This window comes from Rhinolophus sinicus, linkage group LG03 (assembly GCF_036562045.2).
Source record: "Rhinolophus sinicus isolate RSC01 linkage group LG03, ASM3656204v1, whole genome shotgun sequence".
Lineage (NCBI taxonomy): Eukaryota > Metazoa > Chordata > Mammalia > Chiroptera > Rhinolophidae > Rhinolophus > Rhinolophus sinicus.
Genome location: NC_133753.1, coordinates 89,965,935 through 89,989,382, shown reverse-complemented (window position 1 = coordinate 89,989,382; position 23,448 = coordinate 89,965,935). Strand labels below are relative to the sequence as shown.

The following is a 23,448-nucleotide window of genomic DNA, read 5'->3' as shown; positions in this document are numbered from 1 at the left end:
CAGCATACCTAAGACTTTGAGAATTAAACTAAGAGGTATACCACCACTGATTATCCACGCCAGCCACTCAGGGTCCCACATGCAGGATATCCTAATAGCACTACAGAGCTTTAAAAATGGAACTGATGTTGAAATTGCTACTACAGTGGACTGATTGGAATTTATAGCTCAGGTTTACAATGAGGTTGGTTGCCTGCTAAAACAAAAATATTAACATTCTCCATAGAATATAAACAGGACCCAGAGTTTTATAAATAATTTTCAGAATGTCTAGGAAATAATCCAAAATTACTCAGCATACAAAGAACCAGGGAAATTTCAACTCATGGGAGAAGAAAGCTGATGTTAATGCTGAGATGCCACAGATGTTGGAATTATCTGACAAGAGTCTGAAGTAGGTATATAAAAATGATCCAGGAACTAAGAGCAAAAATTCTTGGAATAAATGGAAATTTAGAAAGTCTTAGCAAGATATAGAAGATAGAAAGAAGATTCAAATGGAAGTTTTAGAACTGAAAAATAAGATAATCAGAATAACTCGTGGATAGGCTGACAGCAGAATGGAGATGACAGGCAGTATCAGGAATGAAGGGATGGTAAGAGAAATGGTAACTATCAGGGTTAAATGTCATAGGTTATTCTCTTGACGTCTTTAAAGTGTTCATGTGTTGAAAGCAAATATTACACTGTATATGGTGGAGCTTTCAATATATGTAAAATGTAATACATAAAACAGCTCTAACAGAGGAAGGGTGAAGAGATTTATACCATGGTAAGTTTTTGCATTCTACTTGAAGCAGTAAAATAACTGATTCTAAATAGACTGTTATATATATATATATATATATATATATATATATATATATATATATATATATATATATATATATAAATACCTAGCGCAGCCAGTAAAAAGCTATACAGATATCTTCAAATATATCATAAGTAAATTAAAATACTAAAAAAAATTTTAACTCAAAAGAAGGCAGAAAAGGAGAAATAGAAAACGGGAGAAAGCAGAAAACAAATAATAAAATATCAGACCTAAATCCAAACAGTTACATTAAATGTTAATGGTCTTGTCGAATGAACTCCAAAAGAGTCCAGAGACTTTGCTAGAAATAAGTGATGGAGATTTATTCAAGGATCTTAGATTTTGCAAACTGGAAACACAGGAAAAAATCCAGAAGTGTTCCAAAGAGAGAAAAAGTTAAAAGTTCTTACAGCAAAAAGTACCTTCTTGAGAATTATCAGTCCTGCATCCTTAGGACAGTTGTCAGATGACAGGCTGTCAGGCTGATGGATGGTGGTCCAGAAGACGAGTGCCAGGAGGTCTGGTCACATCCAGTGGTCTGGATGATGGATGTCAGGCAGATGTATGCGTGAGTCCTTCGGGGTAATTAGGGGGTTACCTGGAGGTCCAGATGCATATCCAAGCATTGATGCAGGACTGGAAAGTTCAAAAACCTTGAAGTTCCCAGGCTAGTTAGAACAAGCATGGGGTCTTTTCCTCATGCCTTTCTTCATAATGTTAATTTTAGCAACTTGGTTAAAGCGACTCTATTTTATGTATTCCTTATCTTCACTCTCCAGTCTAAACACGCTACTTAAAAGGCAGATTGTCAGAACGAATTTTGAAAGATCACACTATACGCTGTATAAAATAGGACATAGGTTAGTTAACTCCAAATAGGACATACGTTAAGTTAAAAGGATAGAAAAATATGCACACTCAAAAGAAAGCTGAAGTGGGCTATACCTGTGAAAGATTTCAGTAAGAAGAAAATTATCAGGAATGAAGAAGTACATTACAAAATGATAGAAGTGTCAATTCACCAGGAAGACAGAATGATCCTAAGTGTGTATGCACCTAACAACAAAACCTCAAAATACGTGCATCAAAGTTGGACAGAACTAAAAGGAAAGGGTAGACTGAAAAGATAAGCAAAACCACAGTTACAGTGGGAGACTTCAGTGTTCTTCCCTTGATAGAACCAGTAGACAGAAAATTATCAAAGATACAGAAGAACTGAACAATACCAACTATCTAATTGATATTTATAGAAGTCTACCCAGTAATAGGGGAAAAAAATGTTATTTCCAAGGGTAGGTGGATCATTCACCAAGACAGCTGTGTTTGCTAGGTCTTAAGACAAATCTTTCAAATAACTGAAGTTATACAAAGGGTGTTCTGACCATAACTGAATTAAACTACAAATCAATAAAAGATAACAGGAAAATTTCTAAGTGGTTGAAAAATAATACTTGTAAATAATTACTGGGTCAAGAGAAAGTTTCAAGGGATATCATGCTGAACTTAGCAAAAGTGAAATTTTATCAAAATTTGCAAGGTAAGCCCAGAAGTTCATAACTTTATGGGGTGGTTTTACTGAGCTCATCTCTATTCCTGAATTCCATAGTATCTTCTGCATTCTGTGGTACATTCTCAATGACGAATGGACTACTAAGTAATAAAAGGGAAGGACTATTGATACTTAAAACAACTTGAATGAATTTCAAAGACATTATTATGCTGAGTGAAAAAAGCCAGCTCAAAAGGTTACATACTATGTGGTTCCATTTATATGAAATTCTGGAAAAGACAACCAGAGAGAAAGAAAAGAGGTCAGGGATTGGCAGTGTTATTGGATGACAACAAAGGGGTAGGGAGCACTGAGGGTTTTGGGCGGTGTGATGGAACTATTCTGTATGTTAATTGTGCTAGTGGTTATACAAATCTGTACACCTGGTAAGATTCACAGACCCATACCCCAAGAGACAATTTTACTGTATGGTAACTTAAAAGGTAAAGGTCACTTAAAATTTAAAAAGTGCCTAGACTGCATACTATTAAAATATTTTTGGGTTTGGGCGATGCTTCTCTGGCTTTTTCAAAGCTCTGACCTGCAGCCATTTCTTTGAAAGTTACCATACCATAAATATGAACTATTTTCCATTCCTTAACCATATGTCTTGTTTCATCTTCATTTCTTTGTCCAGTATTATTGCCTCATTTTCACCTGTTGTAATTTTTATCCATCCTTCAATATTTATCTCACGTCACCTCCTCCCTGTAATCTTTCCGTGTCATCACCCAATCAATTAGACATAATGACTCTTTCTCAAAAATGCGAAGTATTGCCTGAAAGTACACACTGTTCCCCAATAAAGTCCTGTTAAAAAAAAAAAAAAAAAAAATGCGAAGTATTGATGCCTCGACCTACTGAGTTGAAACCTTCAGGGGTAGAGCCTATGAATTTATTTATTTTACTTGTTTGCTTATTTGCTTGCTTGCATTTTTGCTGTAAGCTCCTCACGTGCTTCCTCGTTACAGCCCACTGCTTCGTAAACCTCATCGTGTCCGAAGGGCAGACAGATGGTTAGCAAATGATCATTGTAATCACTAAGAAATTTATGAGAATACAAGTCAGGGAAATCTGACTTAGCTCAGGCAGATACTGAACTAAGATCTGAAGGATAAATAAGAATTATTTAAGCCCAAGATTCGTGATAAGTGCATTTGAAATAGAACAGTAGGGAAAAGTAGAAAGGAAGAACGTATGTAGAAATACCAAAAGGCCGAAATGACTGGAGTACAGAAAGTGAGGGAAGAACAGTACCCGGTGAGACTGGACAATCAGGCAAGGAATAGTGTAGGTCGTGTTAAGTATTTTGGTTTTTGTGCTAAGAATAATGAAGTGAGTATCAGTTGGACTGGAGTGACGTGATTGACACGTGTTAATTACAGATTGATTTCTTACGAAATGCATTAAGTATTTTTACTATGATGAAACTCCTTTCAGGCAGTTCTATACATGCAGGTTAGCAATGTGCACAGACATGGAAGCTGGAGCCTCCAGTCCCCTGCAGTGCTGCTCTTAGAACCCGTGGAGACTCAGTATGCAAAAGCACAGATATTCATCAACAGTGTTTGGTGCCCACCAGCAGCTGTTCTCCTTTTATGCATGGAGTGAGTGCTCTTCTGTAGTTGGCGTGTACCTGTTCACAAGAACTGATTTCTTTCTTTTTCAGGAATCTTACAAATTAAGTCATTATTAAAAGTTAAATAAACTTACAATTAAATACATTTATTAAAAACATAACACTGTGAACTCATCACTTCCTAATTATTTTAGTATATTTATTATTATGTAAAGCTTAAGGTTCTTTGCATCTATTATATCTGCATGGTGGGAATTCTATATAATTGTGTGCCATGGCAGAATTCTTATTTCTCATTCAGTGACGACATGTTGGTAGCTTGAAATCAGCCACTTTAGGGGTATTAGCAATATGGAAATTAGCAAACACTACAGAAAAGGACTTTTTAACCCCAGAGAGCTGGTTGTTAAAAATTTACTAGCATAACACTGCATTCAGCCTAACTAGGCTGAACTGTCAACCTAACCACATTATATAAAATCTGTCGGGGGTTGGGGTGGGGTGCAGTAATACGTGTACCAGGTTCTAAATAATCATTTACAAACGAACTTTTAGAATGTAACTCACTTGTTAAATTGGAGAACTACCCTATATTAACTTAGTTTTTTTTCTATTTCAATTTTCATTTACCTCGAGGATTAAACCTAAAATACTGTGTTCTATAAAGTATAATGAAAGCAACCGTAACACTTTAGTAAGCGTTTATAACCTGGAGTATATAAGAACTAAGAGCTCATCTTCCAATATGCTTAGCACTAGTAACATTTGAGCAACAGTGTAAAAAAGTTAGTTGTGCTCCAGTCCCCCAAAAGATCAAATCATTGATTAGCTGGATTTAGGGTTAAGACTAGGAATGATTTTTCAGGTTTAATAGATTACAACAAAATAGAATGCGTCTACTAGATAAGAAGGATTTTGGTAAAATTTTATCAGCTCAGTAAATCTTGTTGATTTAGTATGCATTCAGGAGGTTATTTTTATTGATTTGAAATTCTTTAACTGGTTTTGGTCTTCCATAGTGCTTTTGCATCTCTTCCTAAGCACAAACCTGGTTTCTGGTCAGATGTAGCTATGGCTGTAGGGTCTCGATCTGCTGAAGAATGCCAGAGGAAATACAATGAAGATCCCCGAGGAAAAAGATCCCGGAAACACGTCACTAAGAAAAAGCCAGTCAGTCCCAAAGGCCAAAATGGTAACCTATGTGGAAAATAGTTTTTTCTTAGTTCTCAGTATCAATTTCTGATCACTTACTATATGTAATTTATATTTATCCATGTGTCTTATTACAGATGTTTTCTTATAATTTTAAAGTTAGAAAGAACTCCAAAGATCACATTTACTTTTTAAGTCTTCCTAGATAGTTACTTCATCAATATTAGCCTTAGCAGCCTTGTGCTTTGTGTTCGTTCTAGGAAATCCGCAGTTGGATGCAGAGATTTCAATATCTGGATTATTGTTCTAAGGTTCTAATTTAATTTGAGGCGACTTAGGTAGGGTCCCCTAGTAATTCATAAGAAAACTCAGAATGAATTTAGTTTTCATGGTCCCAAAGTGTATGCCAGAGAAGTCCTATACGAAGCTTTAGGGTGTATTCAGTACCTCTGTCCTAATTCAGTGAGGTTTATATTTCAGCAAAATCAATAAACTAGACATTCAGTAAAAGCAGCGTGGGAGATAACTTTTCTCACAAGGTAAAGGCCTTTTCAAACTTACCCTGCCTAATCTTATATAGTTTCTTCATGAGTATCTTGTGGGCTAAGCATATTGCACAGATTCCAATGTAGAAAGAATCACTTGTTATATAAGAAACTTATAAATAGTAATAATAGAGGCTGAGTTTACTTAACACATAGATTTTGCAAAGGTTAATTTTATAGAACAGTTACTATAAATGACCAAATCCTTACCTAAATGTTTTACTGACTCTTAAGGCAAGAGAGATGATGCTAATCAAAAACAAACTATTAAGATAACTGCCAAAGTAGGAACTCTTAAAAGGAAGCGGCAGATGAGGGATTTTCTGGAACAGTTGCCAAAAGATGACCATGATGATTTTTTCAGTACGACACCTTTGCAGAATCGAAGAGTACTGGTAAGAGTCTTAAATGCATTCTTTATATTGACTTTTGTATCTTTGATTTTTATATATGGTGAGTGTTCATTCCTGATGTTTAGACCATGGATTGACAGTCTCCACAGACATGACCAAAGTATAGTATAGGAAGCAATCTGCTAGTATATGCCCTTCTCTCATCAGTGTCCAGAATCTGCCCGTCAGTGGGGTTCAAAGGTAATGTTTGTAGAACCAAATAGAAAACCTAGAAATAGGCCAAACGTATATATTTAAAATTTCATAAGCAGTGAGGCAAACTTTAAAAAGGGGCGGGGGAGCCAATAATATTTGTGATACAGAGAACTCATTCAAATGTTACTAGAATTATAAAAAGTGTCAAAATCACAGGAAAAACATGGGCAAGGAAACATTCAGAAGGCTGAAGGAACACTTGGGGAAATGGTCATTTTAGCTAGTGATAAAAAGAAAACAAAGTAAATTATATGTAAGTATATCTTTTATAAAATCTTTTTTAAAAATAAGTTAAAATATCCACTAACAAAAAACAATCGAGATGTTACTCCAGTCATGCATTGGTGCATACACAATTGAATCATACCTTTTGGAAAGCATTATGGCAATATATAAGAGCCATAAATATTAATTCTACTCATTGGAATTTATCCTAACAAATTGAAAAAAAGCCAAAAATCTTTACAAAGGTATTCATTGTAGGTTTATCTTTACAGCAAAAAACTGGAATCTATATATCCTCTAAGGATGTTCTTCATAAACACAGTGAAATACAGTACAAATATTAAGTGCAAATTTGAGACTTGCTAGAATCTAAACATAAATGTTAAGAAGATTAAGATTAGTAATCTAGACTTAAGGGTAATTTTATATCTACCCATTTCTTAATGTTGAATCATCTCCCATTTAAGAAGGCTATACAATACTTTAATAATTTAGTGACATCGCTACCTGGGCCCACTCCTCTGCCTACACAGGATGTAAAGGGAAGTGTTTTAAGGGAGCCATCAGAGGCTCTAACTATGTTCTCTGCACAACCACCGTGGTCCTTCAGGGGTTATACCCTTTACATTACTCCACCGTCATTTCAGGTTCTCTCTGTGTTTTGGCCTAAATGCAATAGTAGCAACATTTTAAAAATGAAAAAAAAAGAAGCAATGAAGTCGTTCATTTTCTGTGGCATAAGTCCCTTTCTCTAAGGTTTTAATGTAAAGGTAAATAAATCTTAATTAAGGAGTGAATTGTTTATCAGAAATATATACACACAATAGTTTAATACTGCTTGAGTTCATATTAAGTGTAATAGTAAATAAGTTATAGTTTTGTTCTGTCTACACAGAGGTAAGCAAACTATGGCCCATGGGCTAAATCTAGCATAGCACCTTTTTTGTAAGCAAAATTTTATTGGAATACAGATGTGCCTGTTGTTTACATGTTGGCTGGCTGCTTCCATGCTACAGCAGCAGAGTCAAGGAATTGGGACAAAGACTGTATGGACCACAAAGCCTAAAATATTTACTATCTGACTCTTCACAGAAAACTTGCTGTAGAAGTAGATGTCATTGTCTCCATTTTACACGACAGAAACTTACGAGTTTTAGAAGACAAGGATCTATTATCTACCTACTGATATTTTTCATTATCTCAGAAAAATAGAAGGTGGAAAGAACTTATCAGCAAACCAACAGTTTGTGTAACGGGCAATTTTTTTAGGGGTGCCTGCTCATAATCAATATTTGCTTTCTAGTTGCCGAGTTTCCAGTGCAGTCAAGAAGATGATGATATTCTGCCTCATATGGACAGAAATCCAACAACTCCATCATCGACTATTTTTCCACTGGCAAAAACCCCTCAGTGTCAGCATGTCAGCCCGGGAATGCTAGCCTCGATAGATAGGTAAATATGCTTATGATGCTGTAATTCCATATTGGTATTTAACATGTCAGGAGTTGAAGAGAGTAGATGTCAGTAATGCGAAGAGTCATCACTATTAAGAAATCAAGAAAGAATATTCCTGGAAGTCAAGGACGACTTGACTTCAGCAAAGAGGGGTGTTTCAGCAAGTGGGGGTGTTATTCAATAGTGTTGGGACACAGCTCACACTTTACATCAGGATAAATTACAAATGGACCAAAGTTTTGCATGTAAAAAATTAAACTATTAAAAGAAATCTTGGAGAATTATTTTATAACCTTAGATTTAGTGAAGGTCTTTCAAACTATGATGCAGGACCAAGAAAAAGAATAATAGTCAACTGTGTAAAAAAGTTTCATCTGGTACAAACTAACCATAAATAATCAAAAGAATAATGACAAAGAAGTGCTGGAAAGGATGTAGAAAAAAAGGAACTCTTAATACACTGCTGGTGGGAACGTAAATTGATACAGCCACTGTGGAAAACAGCATGGAGTTTCCTCAAAAAATTAAGAATAGAATTACCATATGACCCAGCAGTTCCTCTCCTGGGTATCTACCCCAAAAATTTTGAAAACATTTATTCTTAAAGGTATATGTACCCCACCCACATTCATTGTTCATGGTGGCCAAGACGTGGAAACAACCAGTGTCCTTCGATAGATGATTGGATCAAGAGATGTGGTACATATGTACAGTGCAGTATTAGTCATAAGAAAAGATGAAATACTGCCATTTGCCACAACATGGATCTTGAGATTATCAAGCTGAGCGAAATAAGTCAGATGGAAAAGGAGAAGAATCATTTCACTCATGTGGGATATAAAACAAAATAACAAGTGAATGAACAAAACAAACAAAAACTCATTGTCACAGACAACAGTATGGTTACCAAAGGGCAAGGGTGTGGGAGAGGATGAAGAAGGTAAAGGGGGTCAAATATATGGTGATGGGAGGAGACTAAATTTGGGGTGATGAACACACAATGCAATATACAGGTGATGTATTACAGCACTGTACACTTATATACTCTTATTAACCAGTATCACCCAGTAAATTTAATTTTTAAAGATAAATGACAATCAGAGAAAAGAACATGGACCTCATCACAGGAAAAAGGCTAATTTTCCTGATACACACAGTACTCCTACAAATTAGGAAAGCCATTCTTACGCATTACTAGCGAGAAGGTAATTAGTTCAGTCTGCACCGGCAGCATTTTGTCAGTATCTGTCAAAATTATACATGCACATGCTCTCTGACATAGCAGTCCTACTTCTACAATTGGGAATGTTCAGCTTCTTCACTGTAGTATTGTTTATAATGGCGAAAGACGAAACAAGTCAAATGTCCATCAATAGGGACTAATCAAATAATTTCTGGTACATTATGTAGCTATAGAAATAAATGAGAAATTCTTTATGTACTATTATGGTAAAATGCCCATGATAAGTGAAAAAAGTTAGATGCAGTGAATTATGTGTTACCATTTGTGTCTGTGTATATGCATATATGCATATATACATAATTCATTTCATTAAATATCTCCGAAAGGATAAGAAACTGAAAACACTGATAATCACTAGGGAAAGGAACTAAGAAATCTTGGGAAACTTTGAATTTTGAACTAGGCAAATATAGGAACTATTTGAAATATAAATAAATAAAATTAAGAAAACTAGGGCTGGCCAACAGTAAAATGTTGTAAAGAAAAGATGAAAAGTGATAAGAAGGCCTAAAAATAGGCTATGCCATTTGGCAGTTAAGCAGGACTATGCTGATCTAGTAAGAACCATTTCCAGGGGGTGGGACCTACAGAAGCCATATGAAAATGACTCAGAAAAAAGTAATCAGTACTCTCAAGCTTGGTGAAGTTTTAATTTGCATTTATTTGGCAAAAATATAATTTTTCCCTAGCAATCCACAAATTATTTTTTATTTTTGATTTAGTAGTTAGTGCATGTGAAAGTATATTGAGAGTATAACTTTGGACAAGTTTTTGGTAAGCACTTTGGCTAACTCATCAAAAGCTTTAAAATATTCCTTCCTTTGGCCCTTGAATTTTAGTTAATTCTAATAAAATAAGAGATTTTAGCAAGTACGTTTGTGTGAGCAAAGATGTTCATAACAAAACATAATACTGAAAACTTGGACATAAATGTCCAATAAGGAACGTTAAGAAATTAGGATTTGTTCATTCAATAGAGTAAAATATGTATCAATGAAAAATCATGCCTTCACAAAGTTTTAATGACAGAATAGTGTTCAGTGGATTCAAGTTTTTAAAAGCTAAGAAATAAAACTACATACAGTGTGATCACACATTCATAAGAGAAAGGAAATTTCTTGACCAAAAACATCAGCCAGTATCTCTAAGTTGGAGAATGACACTGATGTGGGTGGTGGTGGGTTTTTTGTATCACTTACAGTTAAGGAAATGGGACTTTTTTTCTTGTAGAGCACATGATGGGCTCATTTATAAATATCATGAATATATTTCCTAAAACTTGTTTTGTATATTAAAAACTGAGTTTCGTAGGCCTCTTCACTATCACTTGACTTCACCAGCTCTAGTTGACTCCCTTTTACTAACAATTTTAAATAATGAAACTGTTTATCACTTTGGAAGTGATCTCTTTGTACAGGACAACAGATTACGTAGGCGCTGACCCTGAACCTGACTGACGGGGCTTATTCACACCCTACGCAGCAGTGTTTGCCCTTCACATTAATCTTACTACCATCACAAAGTTACAAATTTCTCCATGTCATACTTTCAAGATTGCTCCTAAATAGTCGTAAAGGAAAGGATAATCAATCATTCAATCATACAGGATTGTGGAGCCACGAGAGAATTAGCATTATGTTCAGCTGGTATTTACTGTCATCAGGAGAACTAGTTGTGGCGGAAATGAGAACAGGCTTTCTGCTAGGCTTCAGTTTTTACCTGTAAATTGCGAATCAAGCCTATTAAGAATGGGAGAGGAAAGAAGGGAAAACAAATGAAAAATACTTCATAGTTAGCATGAGGACTGTAAGAAAGATGTAACTATGTAGAAATAAAAGGCTTGTGGGCTGAACTGAAGGAAACACAGTTGGAAGCTATAAATTAATTCATCACCAGGTTTATCCTTAAAGTCGTCAACTTTAAGGTTCTAGCTGGATGGGGACAGAAGTGAGCTGGAGAAAGGAGTGAAAAGTGTAACAAACGGGGGAGTCCAGGGATAAGAAGTCTGTGTTTTGGGAAAGAGGTGGCAAGATAGAGATTGGAGAGCACAGACGGGACAGGGAACAATAATTTCCAAGAATCTTCTTATTTGGTGTTTCTGTTTCCTATAAATGTTTGAAGGTTTTTATTCATCTCCTTAGGTACACCATTGTCTTTTTAAAAATGGAAAAGAAAATGCACTTTTTGAGACTGAAATTAATTTTGTCAATTGCTGTTTAACATGTGGACAAAAGTACGTTAGTTAATGTTGACTTGAAATTATTTTGTATTCAAACAGGGATGATTGTGATAAATATGTATTTCATATGCAAAAAAAAGGTCAAAGTAAAGGTGGCATTGTCTGGGGCAATATCAAGAAAAAAACAGTAAGTATTTTTATTCTTCACGACAGATTTGTTCAGTGCATATCTATTGAACAACTGTAATATATAGCGAATAGGGGGAGTTATAGGTTATGTAAAGTCTTTACCCTCCGGGTGCCTACAGCCTAATTCAAGTAAATAATAATATGAGGCCGCGAATGAGGTCAATTCGTAAGTGCTGTGGGATTACAGGTGGCAGTTGATAGATTAAAGCATTTGAGGAAAGTGAGAATGGGAAAAGTCAGGTAGGGTGGGAAAAGTATGGACAGGTCAGGGAAGGACATTTCAGGCAAGACACAAAAGCATAATATGTTCCATGACTGGAGACTAATCCAGACTAACTGAATTATGGTTGTCACAGAATAAGAAACTTCAGCAAATCAAAATGGTTTCAAATGTTTTTCAGATTCAGCTACTTAATGTATATATATATATATATATATCTCCCAAGATTTAAAATGCAATTACACCAAACATTTTAACTCAAAGTTGCCTTAATAGAGTGTATATCTATATCCCTTTGATAAAAGATTAGGAGAATCCTTTATCCTGTTTAATTAATTAACTAAAAAATGTGTTAAGTTCTCATTTTAATTTGGATAACTTACATCCAGATAAAAGTACAAGTATTCTGGAAAAGCTAATTTACCTCAAATTTCCTCAAGGTAAACAGCTAATTTTAGAGAATAATAATCTGTGGGAGTAGAATATATACTACCTGAAGGTATATATTCTTTCTGAGCAGATCATGGCCATCTCTTCCCTTACCCATGTTGAAATATTTATATTGCACACTTGCTAACCCAGTTCCTCTGAGAGTCTCTAAACTAAACATGGGGATTATATAATCACATCCAGTCTATGGGCTTCACTTGTCCACAGGAAATGGTCAATACCTCTTGGGGCCTTGGTTTAAAATCAGCCTGGAGACTACATTCTTCAAAAAGAAATCTCTACTCCATAATTGAAGATGTAGGCAGACTTCCTCTCAGTGTTTCCTAGATTCCCCTTTTCCAGCCCCACATCCCTTATGAAAATTTTGATTTGATGCAAAGGACCAGGAATCACCTTAACATAGTGAGAAAGACTTTGCTTCTCGTCCTATTTTGCCAGTAAGAAGCTGGGTTGCCTTGACAAGTTTCTCAAACTTTAATGCACATGGGAGTCACTAGGGAATCTTGTTAAACCCTGGATTCTGCTCCAGCAGATTTGAGATTCTGCATTTCTAACAACCTCCAGGAGACAGTTCTGTAGCTGATCCATAGACCATACTGAGCAGTAGCAAGACCCTAAATAGCCTACTGTTCTCTCTGCAGAATGAGAGAAGGTTCATAGGGATATAATGGCTATGGGGGCCCTTCCTAGTAAAGAACTTTTATTTCTCTCTATTTCTGACATCATCTTAACTACTTCCGGGCTTTTGTTTATCTTAATTTTAGTCCTTCCACCAAATTAAAGTATCTTTCTGACTGAGCCCCATTTTTTCTTAGACTAATATTTTGTAGCCAATGTGTGATGATAGAGCAAAGGATTTAATGTTAAAAGTTCTGATTTCAAGGTCTGACTCCCACACAGGCTTTACGACAAAGCAAACTCCTTAGGCTTCCTGATCATGTTATTCGTGTTGGTCCGACGTGGGGGTCATGATATTGGTGTCTTACCAGATGATTTTGAGGGCTAAAAGATGTAATAGGGTTTTGACGTATTTCCAAGGAAAAAATATGTTTACATCACAATCTATGAACACAACTTTGTATCTCAGAAGTCTCTTTCAGAAATACACCCTTAGCTTAGTGGGTATTCTGTCTTCTTTTCCAGTCTATTGCTTTTCATTTTTTAAAGATAACCAGCAATGGCCAATAGTTTAGAAAAGTACTAGTGTATGTAAGCCTACATTAGACACTTAAAGCTTCCAATATAAATTACCATTTTAGCCAAGATTTTAAAGTACAGAGAATTTAAATTTTGCTAGTGTAATGGAGTGGAATACTTAGTAGGTTTGGCGCATACACTATCCTTTAACTGCTGTTCATTAGTTTGTCACGTTTTCTTACAGTCATGATGCCAGCGGTGGGAAACATGGGATAAGTCATAGTTCTTGCCCTAGATAAATTCAACTTCAAAGAGACATTTCACAGATAATTACAATGTGATCAGGTGTTGGTATAAGTACTCTGGGGATAAAGCATGCTTAATTTTGTCTAGGTTTGAGGCAGGCTTCACAGGAGGTACCACTTAGCCATTAATATGAACTGTCTTGTAGGTTGAAAGTGATTTTTCAACTCCACCATCAAGAAGAAAAACCCCATTTAACAAAGGTAACACACTTATCTTTTTTGTAGCTCAGTTCTATTATAGGGTAGTCTCTTTATTAACATGGTACTAAAATTAATTGCTCTCAAATTGGCAGATCTGCCATTTGGTTTCTTATAGTTATTTTCAATTTCATTGGACTTGAAATTACTTTTAGAAATATATTAATCTTTTTTATTAAATTTTTCTTTACAGAATTAGAAGAAAACAGTAATATTGGAAAACTTTTCACTAATGCTATAGAGTCTTTAGATGAAGAAGAAAAAGATTATTATTTTTCAAACTCTGATTCTGCATAGTAAAAATGAGAAAATATTTCCAGAATTTTCATCAAGAAGCAGACTGTGCATTTGTATCTTCATTTGAAATACATATATTTTCTTTATAATGTAATTTCACATGAAATTGTAGATTCCTTTTCAAAGGTTTTATGTTTTTGTATTCAAAGTTACAGATCTTTCTATAGAATATTCCTCATTGCTACAGTTTACTAAAAATACAAGGAAAATTGTTTTGCTTGTATAGATGTTTCTAAATTTCTGTTTTTGCTAGGTTAAACAATATTTAAATAAGTCTCATAAACATCTAAGTCTGTTTAAGAAAATTATGTTCCAAACCGGATTTTTCAAAAGCTTTCAAGAAAATGTTTCTATCCTTAAGGGAAGAGGTGAAGGAGAATAAGACAGATTGTACTGGTAGCTACTGAATTCATGAAAACTAACATTTTCCACCACTTGGAGTACAAGCCAGAGTTCATATAATGTTTAAATTACATGTTGCTGAAACGATTTGGTATGCCTTTTCTCCTGATTGGTATTCTTAAAACTTCTGATTATTATATCTAGGAAACCTGAGTAAATTTTAATTTATTGTTTTTTCAGTATTTTATTAGGTAGAATCAAAGAACAGATTTTGTTGCATTCTTAAGCCTTCTTTACATATGCAGGCATAGCTTAACTTTGGTCTCAATATTAAAAAGACTGGATTAGACCAACATTCATGTAATAGGCCTACCATTATAAGGAGTCAAGTTAACATGTTGTAGTGAACATTGTTTTCTTTCAGATAGCTCTTTTAAAAAATAACAAAAAAACCTTTTTTAGCTTGTTCTGCCATTGTGTTTTAAAATTTGACATATACAGTCCCTTCTGGTTACAGTACATATTTCCCTACCTTTCCTCTGCAGTTCGGTCGTCCAAATAAAGTTAGTTTGCTTTTATAATATGTGTGTTTTACTTGTTTGGGGTTTTTTTAATTACTGGATCATAGAAACAAAACAAATACGCATTTTCTTACTGGTTCAGTTTGTGTCCTAAAAAATTCCAGAACTGTTTCTGTGTCTTAAGAATTTAGTCAATAATAATCATTTATGTAAGTAGAGGATTTATAGAAACACAAGGTTTAAAAAGAACAGTGCAGTTAGACTGAGATCATTCTCCTTTAAACTCCTTACCATGCTGCTTTCTGCCATGAAGACTTCTGACAAATGTGAGATGGAACAAATGAAAGAGTTATTTTAGAGTGACTCAAAAAAATACAGTTGTAGAATTTACGTTGCCAATATTTAGTATAATATCATGCTGCTTGATGTTAACAGTGTTTTAGGAATTAAAAGGTAGTTAAATTCCTTAATGGGAAACAAAAAGATAAATTTGAAATAGGGTGACTTGCCACAAACCAAAAGTGTGACCCCTCATCCCCCCCATATTCCCTGTGTCCCATCAGAACTGCTTCAGCATCCTTCCTAGTCTATTCTGTTGTGTCCCACGTGCCTAGTTCCTGGATAGGCCCATTTCTCTCCGTCAGGCCATAAGATAAAAGCTAGTAAGGTTTGAGGTAACCTCCAGAGAAGACTTAAAAGTGGGAAATACTTCAAGGGCTCAAAGAAAAACAGTAAGATGGAATTGTAATCAATAAGATTGATAGTAGAGTGCTACCAGTGAGAGCTACTGCTGCTTAAATATGGACAGAGCTGTACACAGCAAGTATAAATAAATGAACTCCAGTTATATCCCTCACAGCATCTTAATTTATGAATATTTTGCCTGATGGGTGGACACAATCTGAGCACACAGGTGTCTGCATAGGAGGTGCTACAAGGTGGTCACAGCCCAGGTCAGTGTGAGTTGCTGAGGATCTGCATGCTTCTGGGATACAGCTGGGGGGACAGAACACACACCCCGACCCTATGTCCCCACCCACACACTGCTGATACTGCACCGGGCTAGAGAGCAAAAAGGACACTAGAACCAGAAAGAAGCCCGTTTCCTCCTCCTGACAAAGCTTAAGTCATGCTCACTATAGGAAGAAATGCTCAAAAAGTCCAGTCCATTATAGCAGAGCAAGATACTGAAGGGTGAATTTGAACCTGAGAGGTAATGCTATATTGATAACTGCGTATCAACCAATAAGTTGTAGAACTTTTCTCTCTGGTTTTGCCAATTATTGAACAACAGAAGTATGAGATCAGTTGCTTTCAAAAGAATTGAGAGTTTATACTCTCCCAACAGTGCTAAGTTAACAATCAGAGTGTCATGCAGGGACTCTGGTCGCTCCCCGCACAACAACGCAGGGCATGGTGAGGCCAGAAAGGAACAACAATGGAGTCATAGATGGGGGAGTCACACCACTATGGCTATGAACCAACGGAGCGATGTATAGGGGGTTCCTACCAGTCTTGCTGGCGGCTGTTCGAGACACAGGAAGCAGGAGCCACGTGATCCATTGTCCGCTTCTCTGCCAACCAACTAACCCCTTAGCGTAGCCACAGCAGTTATATTAGTGGCTAATGGCTAACTGGTTACAGCTGATGGCCAACCAGTCACAGCTGATGGCCATCTACTACCTGAGCCAGCACCTTTCCACGTGAGGCCGAGAGCCTGGAAACTGCTCTCTGGGACTCTGTCCCCCCATAGAATAATAAAAAAATATATATCTAGTTCCTGGTCCTGGTTCTTGACTTCCGTAAGTCACTTGTTTCTGGTCCTCACTTTTATCATCTGATGAGAAATGCAATTAAAATAAGAAAAGCGCTCCGCTGTGAAGTTGGTTCAATTACCCAACAATGTAACAGAAGAAAAAAATAAGGTAGCCAGAGAATCCAGGAGTGTAAGTGGGGGGATGTCCGCAGTGAAAGGCTGCGTTAGCACCAGAGTGACTAGAGGGAGGGCCTCAGCTGTTGCAGATAAACGTGGAGCCATCTTAAAACAGTAATAACATCACAGACACAATAGGTCACGATGAAAGTCCACATTCAATAGATCACCTGTAGTAAAAAATTTTCCAAGTCCAAGCCAATATATCACTTCATTGAATATGATTATTTCAACAACAACAAAAAAGTAGTAGGTTGGAGTTTATACTAATAGGATTTGAGCGCTTGATTGGTTCACCTTTGGTAGTAAAATAAACATACTCAGTTACACTCGCCTAGTTACTGAGGCATTTATCTCAATACGCCTACCACCCACACCTTATCCAGGATGTGTATAGATTCAGGACATTTTTACTATTCTAGATATTATAGTTTATATATAGGAAAAATTGTTTCTAATCATTAAGTTGGCAGCAGTAAAATGCATCAACCTATTATGCTAACAAATGGTAATGACAGTACTAAAATCTTTGGAAAATTCCATAATACATCTCTAACTTCAGCTTTTACTCTCATAATAGCATCTTCAATAATCTTTTATTATTCAATTAAAAAACTTTCATAGTCTAGTTAATCAAAATGATTACTGAACAGATTTTTTTAAATACATAATCTATATAAATAAAAATATACACAATATAAAATACTATGGAAATATTCTCTTATTTATATATTTTAGACTGACAATCACAAACCACAGCAATGATTACTGAAATGCATTTAGTATTGTGAGAGTTCTTTGATAAGTGCACCTTGAGCAGTCTGATCACGCATCAGATTTCTCTCTACCTTGGTTAGGACTGTTTGGTAACATTTGCATGTCAAATACGTAGTGAATATAGCTATAGATCTCCTCAGCCTTTTGATGAGTTACTTGTGCATACATGGAGATTTCTTGAGGTGAGCTGAAAAATAAATTAGACAAAAACATTACACTAGAACTTTCTGATAAAACGTCTTACTTAAAGAACACCAAACAAAAAGGCTTGTAAGAAAATCATATCTTTCTAAGCATTTTACATCCAGTTAATGTCGTTAGCATTAGTTTAAACAAAAGCTTATTCCCCATATTTAAAATCATATATAACAATAATTTCAACATCTTACATGGGCCTTTAGTTTAACCCATTTTCTAAAGCCTGCCTTTTCAAGCAATATAGTAATCAAAAATTAGCAAATGTTCAACCTGAACATTTTCCTAGTTATAGAACTAAACACCCAGAAGTGTTAGAATGCAAGACCCAACGTAAGAGCTCCCTGGTTCCCCATCGGGCTCTAGGCTCCTCGAAGGCAATGCCATAAAGACACTATACCTCCTTATGTTGCAAAATAGTAACATTTCTATGAAATGCTTCTAAGAATCATTTAAAAGTAACCATTTAAAACTATGAAAACAGACATACCTGTTGGCCATCTTCTTCACAGATGGAGACCAGTGCCACAGGTTCAGGGCAGTCACGTAGCTCACACTGGGAATGCTCAGGTAGAACTGAAGTGTCTCAGCACCTTTCCTGTCCACCGCTGTGGGGACACGAATACTAACGTTCTTCCTTTGTTCCACTAAAGACAGTTCCTTGAGCAAATCGGCAGTTTGTTCTTGACAGGAACTAAAAAGAATTCGAATTCCAGCAGCAACTAAGGAAGTCAGCAGGTGGTCATAGCTCTTCGTTCTCTTAAACATCTTGGATGTGTCTCCTAAATATTTCACATTGAGGAAAATGCAAACCTCAGTAAATTATATAACTAGAACCACTAACACTACATATTATTACAATCCCAAGATCTACACCATTAAGGAAACTACTGTCACATTATGCTAATGAGAAACCGCACAGCTAAAGACGTAGTCATTCTCAGATATCTGAGGTAAAACAGGGAGAGTTGACTGAGGGTCTTGAATTGGAATCAACATAAGAAGGTGAGCAAGAGGGAAGGGCTTATATTCCCAGATAATTCATTGCTAAAGGCCAAGATTACATTCCTCATCTAATAAAGTTCGTCATAATGCTAGCACTGATGAAGAATTCATTAAGTACTGGTTTACTGATAGGAAATTATCTTGTGTATTTATTCCAAGAGTAACTCAATACCCTGCACACCCATTTTAATGTCATCTTTAACTCTTGCCTATTAATTTACTTTCCTACCTTGCCCACTCATTTTCTTTCCATATTCTATCCATATCCTTTTTTGGATTTCCTTCATATGCTCTCCCCCCCAACGATACTTTTCCGTAATTTTTGTCGTGTTACTTTCCTCTTCATTCCAAATCTATTTCCTTTATGAACGATACGTTGGTAAAGAGGAAATTATAGAATTTTAGCACTAAGGGGACCCAAGAGATTACCTAATCTAAAGCTCTCATTTGTCAAATTAAAAAACAAAAAAAACTGGATTATTGAAAGATAAAGTGCTCACCAGGTTTCACCAGTGACTGTATGGGGATAAAAAGGTACACTGTTCAATTACCAAACCAGTGTTTTACATAAACTACATTATTTCCTTTTACATAATAACTGCTATCCTTGAATTCTCCCATAGTGGCTTTCACCTGCATGATTTCACTTAATCCTCTTAACATCACGAGATGAGTAGGACAAGTATATTATTAATGCCTTAGAGGGACTGACTTGACCATGCAACATCATGTGGCCGTAGAGACACTTGTCTCTATGGCTCAGTGCATCTTCTGACTCCATATCCCATGATCTTTTCACTATTCTTGGGCTCCCCATACATGGAGTTAAATATGACCCACAGAAATTCCCCAAATGAAGCTCCAATTCTGCATTTCCAGATGCATCCTAGGCACCCATTTCAGTGACCCATTGTGAACCCAATGTATTCACAACTGAATACCCCTTGTTCCTCAAATCTGCTGCTTCTCTTATATTTATAATTTTAATAAACAGCATCACCACCTAACTGCCCAGTAACCAAGAAACTGATCAACTCGAGGACTCCCGGACAACTCCGGCCAGGTCCTGCCAATTCTGCTTCCTAAACCTCTTGCACCCTCCTTTTTCCACACCACTGCCTTCTTTAAGGCCCTGGGGCTCCTGAGAAAGACTTATGATGAGTTCACTTGCCTTCACTTTACCCTTCTTCTATTCTCATAGGCTGCATTTAAACACAATGACTAAAAAAACATTATGGCATTTTGCAAACATGAAATGACATTTAAGAGTCAGGTATTGTAAGAGCTTCATACATCTTGACAATAGAAGAATGAATTAAATAATGGCCAAGTTCCTTTACAGCCATATAAACAAAATCATTTAAAAATACAAACCTGTTTTTTCTCTGTCCTTTTCCACAATCACACATATTCTTTCAAACATGCTCTGCAGGTACTGGATCTGGTCAGTGAACTTGTTCTTATGAATACTACTATTTAACATCTCAGACTGAGAACGCCTTTCCACCACCATGCGGTTACTCACAATGTAATCACAACCATTAAGAGGACAAACTTCTACTTGAAAGCCATGAGTGGCTCTTAGGAAAGAAATCACTTCTGAACCAGAAGTGACTTCACGACTATCTACAAGAATACAAGCTCTCTGGCCCTCCCGTGGGAGTCCAGGCGGAGCATGCGTGCCAGCCAGACTTGGCCTGGAAGTGGGGCTGCCTGCTCCCGAGGAACCGGAATCCTTCAGAGCGCTGCCAACCTGAAAAAGCGGAAAACATCCATCATCATCAGGTTAAATACAAGTCGGTGCCACACACCTGAAATTGACTTTCCTTACTGATATCTTTCACTTTTACTCTTGTTTTCTTCCTTCAACATCACAAAAGAGACTAAGTAGATGAAGGACCAAGCCACCACTTCACACCTAGTAGGATGGCTATAATTTTTTTAAAAAAGAAAAATAAGTGTCGATGAAAATGTGAAAAAACTGGAATGTACATTGCTGGTGGGAATGTAAAATGGGGCAACCACTGTGGGAAACACAGAATTACCATATGACCCAGTAATTCCATTCCTAGGTATATACCAAGAAAAGTGAAAACAAAAACTCAGGTACTTGCATACCAATGTTCATTAATATTGGGAACTCAACCACTGCCTGTTCAAATGTATCTTCTACCCTGTTCTCTCTTCTTAATTCCAACTGCATGTATCTTAGACTACTGACTCAGTCCCACAGCTCTCAGATGCTCCATTTTTTTCACTTTGTATTTCCAATTGGATAATTTTCTACTGACCTTGCTTGAAGTTCATTGGTCCTGTTCACGGCTGTGTTCACTACTGATGGGCCCACTGAACGCATTAACCTTCTCTCTTACCATGTTTTCCATTTCCAGCACTTCCCCTTTGTTCTTTGTATTTTCCATTTCTCAGATGCTATTCCCTATCTGTCCATGCATGTTTGTTTTACTTTTCCACTAGAGCCTTTAACATATTAATCATGGTTATTTTAAATTCCCTGTCTGATTCTGATAGGCCCAACATCTGTGTCATATCTGAGCCTGGCTCTTGAGAATGTTTTTTTCTCCCTTACATGTGCCTTGTAACTTTTGGGTGAATGCCAAACATCTTGTGTAGTGCAGTAGTAACTCAGGTAAGTGGCATTTATGCCTAGACACAGGTATGCCTTTTGGTAGGGCTTTAGTGTGCGGGGCTGAGAAAATCCAATCAAAAGTTGAGGGGTTTGGGTTTTCCTATTGCCATGACTACTCTAGGTACAACCAGAGGCTTTAAACTTGGTCGTGTTACTTTGTGTTTAGTGTGGGGGCTGCGGGTTTAGGGTGGGGCGCTGCATGGCCAGATGAGTTTTCTAACTATTCTCTCAGCTTTAGAGCCTGAGCCTCAGAAAGGTTCTCTTCCCACACTGTTCCTCTCAGCAGATTTGCTTTTGCTACTCAGTGCTGACTAGCCTGCTGGGCAGTAGTACTAGGAGCAGTTCTAGTATCCTCGTTCCGCCTGTCTTTGGCAGGACTTGTGTCTCTGGGTCTCAGAGGTGGGGACTTCTCGCCCATCTGCCGTCCCTCTCAGTGGTCTGAGATCTCGAATGTTCTAGGTCCAAAATGTTTTCCTGCCTTTCTCAGGTGTAGAGCCTTTTGTCTGGTTCCCTTCCTCCATCTGCAAAGGGCCTTCACCTAGTAGGTCCTAAGGGCCATAGGGTTTGCTCCTTTATTCCTAGTGGCTTCAAGCTTTTTATTCTATAGGGGACATAGCGGAGAAGGAACCAGATGGGGTTTGGTGCCTTTTCCACAGCAACTGCTGCTCACGTCCCTGAGGCCTACACCAGGAAGGAGGCTTTCTCTGATTCTGTCTCTCCTGTGAATACATGAGTCGTCTGTGGAAATGAGTCCATGAGTGGTTGCAAACTTCCCTTCTGTCTGCAACTCCCAGGGGTTCTAAACTCTTGTGCTAGTCTACTGCCTTTTGTAATTTATTAAAGTGTTAGCTGAGTTCTTCTTACTATATTGTATAGTGCCCAGTGACTGTCCCAAATAAGCAAGTCTTTCATTGGAGATACCTGTCCTTCCTTAGATATCAGACTAACTGGCTGCCCTGCAACCTCAGCTTCATAAAAATCAAATAAACTTATGATTTTGGAGATTATCTGGTTTTTTGTTGTTATTATAAGGAAATAATACTCTTGCCAACTTTATACTTCCTAAGCTAAAGACAGAAGTCATAATCACTCAGAAATAATCTTTAATATATATTCAAGTTCAAAAAACAAAAAATAAATGTAATAAAGAAATGGCCAGTTAAAAAAAAAAAAAAGAAAATACTGAAACAGGTTGTTATCCTGGAGCAGAAAATGGCTTTCTAAACATGACACTGAAGTAGAAACTAAAAAAGAAAAACTAGGACTGTATAAAATAGCTACCTCTTCCTAAGGCAAATAAACCACTACAAACAAAACAAAAAGGTAAAGGACAGACAAGGAATACTGTTAGCAATATACATGACAAAGTACATGTCAACAGTTCAACTATCTAACAGTTTGTGACAGGATATTTAGTCTGTTTTCTGTCTTCTCAAATTCTTTCCCCTCCTAATTTCAGGTGAAAAGAATCATATTATATGGAATTGTAGTGTTAGGTAACAGAAGAAAATTTAAAACACATTTCTGTTAAAATTTATGTATCTTTTTTCACAGTCCTCAAATTTTACTAGCCTGTATCTATTTTTTAAGTTAGAACATGCCAAAGTAGAAACGTAGATAATGCTTACTGGGTTTCAAAGTATTGTGCATATATTACCTATCTTGACCCTTGGGATTACTATCTTTATACTATAGGTGAGGAGACTCAGGCTCAGAGAAATTAAGTACTTTTTTGATCTCCAATCTATAAGACTTACTCTAGTCAACTGTAACCTAATTATACCTTCAAGAAATAACTTGGTGCAAAAAATAAGCCTGGGACAATTTGAAACTGGAACCGCCAATTTGAGAGCCATCGTGTAGACACTGGAGCAGGCTGCTAG

The 23,448-nt window shown here is 36.5% G+C and overlaps 2 protein-coding genes across 8 annotated transcripts in view; one reads left to right on the top strand and one right to left on the bottom strand.

The window, feature by feature from the left end:
* MIS18BP1 (MIS18 binding protein 1) overlaps nt 1–15,068 on the top strand; it is a 44,118-nt gene extending 29,050 nt beyond the window's left edge. For all 6 annotated transcript variants that reach the window (XM_074328194.1, XM_074328193.1, XM_074328192.1 and 3 more), the window contains 6 exons: nt 4,962–5,134; nt 5,874–6,034; nt 7,776–7,924; nt 11,449–11,536; nt 13,797–13,851; nt 14,042–15,068. In XM_074328194.1, coding sequence (XP_074184295.1) covers nt 4,962–5,134; nt 5,874–6,034; nt 7,776–7,924; nt 11,449–11,536; nt 13,797–13,851; nt 14,042–14,145 — 730 coding nt within the window. In that variant the 3' untranslated portion in view covers nt 14,146–15,068. The remainder of the gene's footprint in view (nt 1–4,961; nt 5,135–5,873; nt 6,035–7,775; nt 7,925–11,448; nt 11,537–13,796; nt 13,852–14,041) is intronic.
* The window catches only part of FANCM (FA complementation group M), a 52,501-nt gene continuing 44,076 nt past the window's right edge, over nt 15,024–23,448 (bottom strand). For both annotated transcript variants that reach the window (XM_074328189.1, XM_019751723.2), the window contains exons 21-23: nt 20,293–20,671; nt 18,404–18,695; nt 15,024–17,905 (exon numbers count right to left, since the gene is read on the bottom strand). In XM_074328189.1, coding sequence (XP_074184290.1) covers nt 17,767–17,905; nt 18,404–18,695; nt 20,293–20,671 — 810 coding nt within the window. In that variant the 3' untranslated portion in view covers nt 15,024–17,766. The remainder of the gene's footprint in view (nt 17,906–18,403; nt 18,696–20,292; nt 20,672–23,448) is intronic.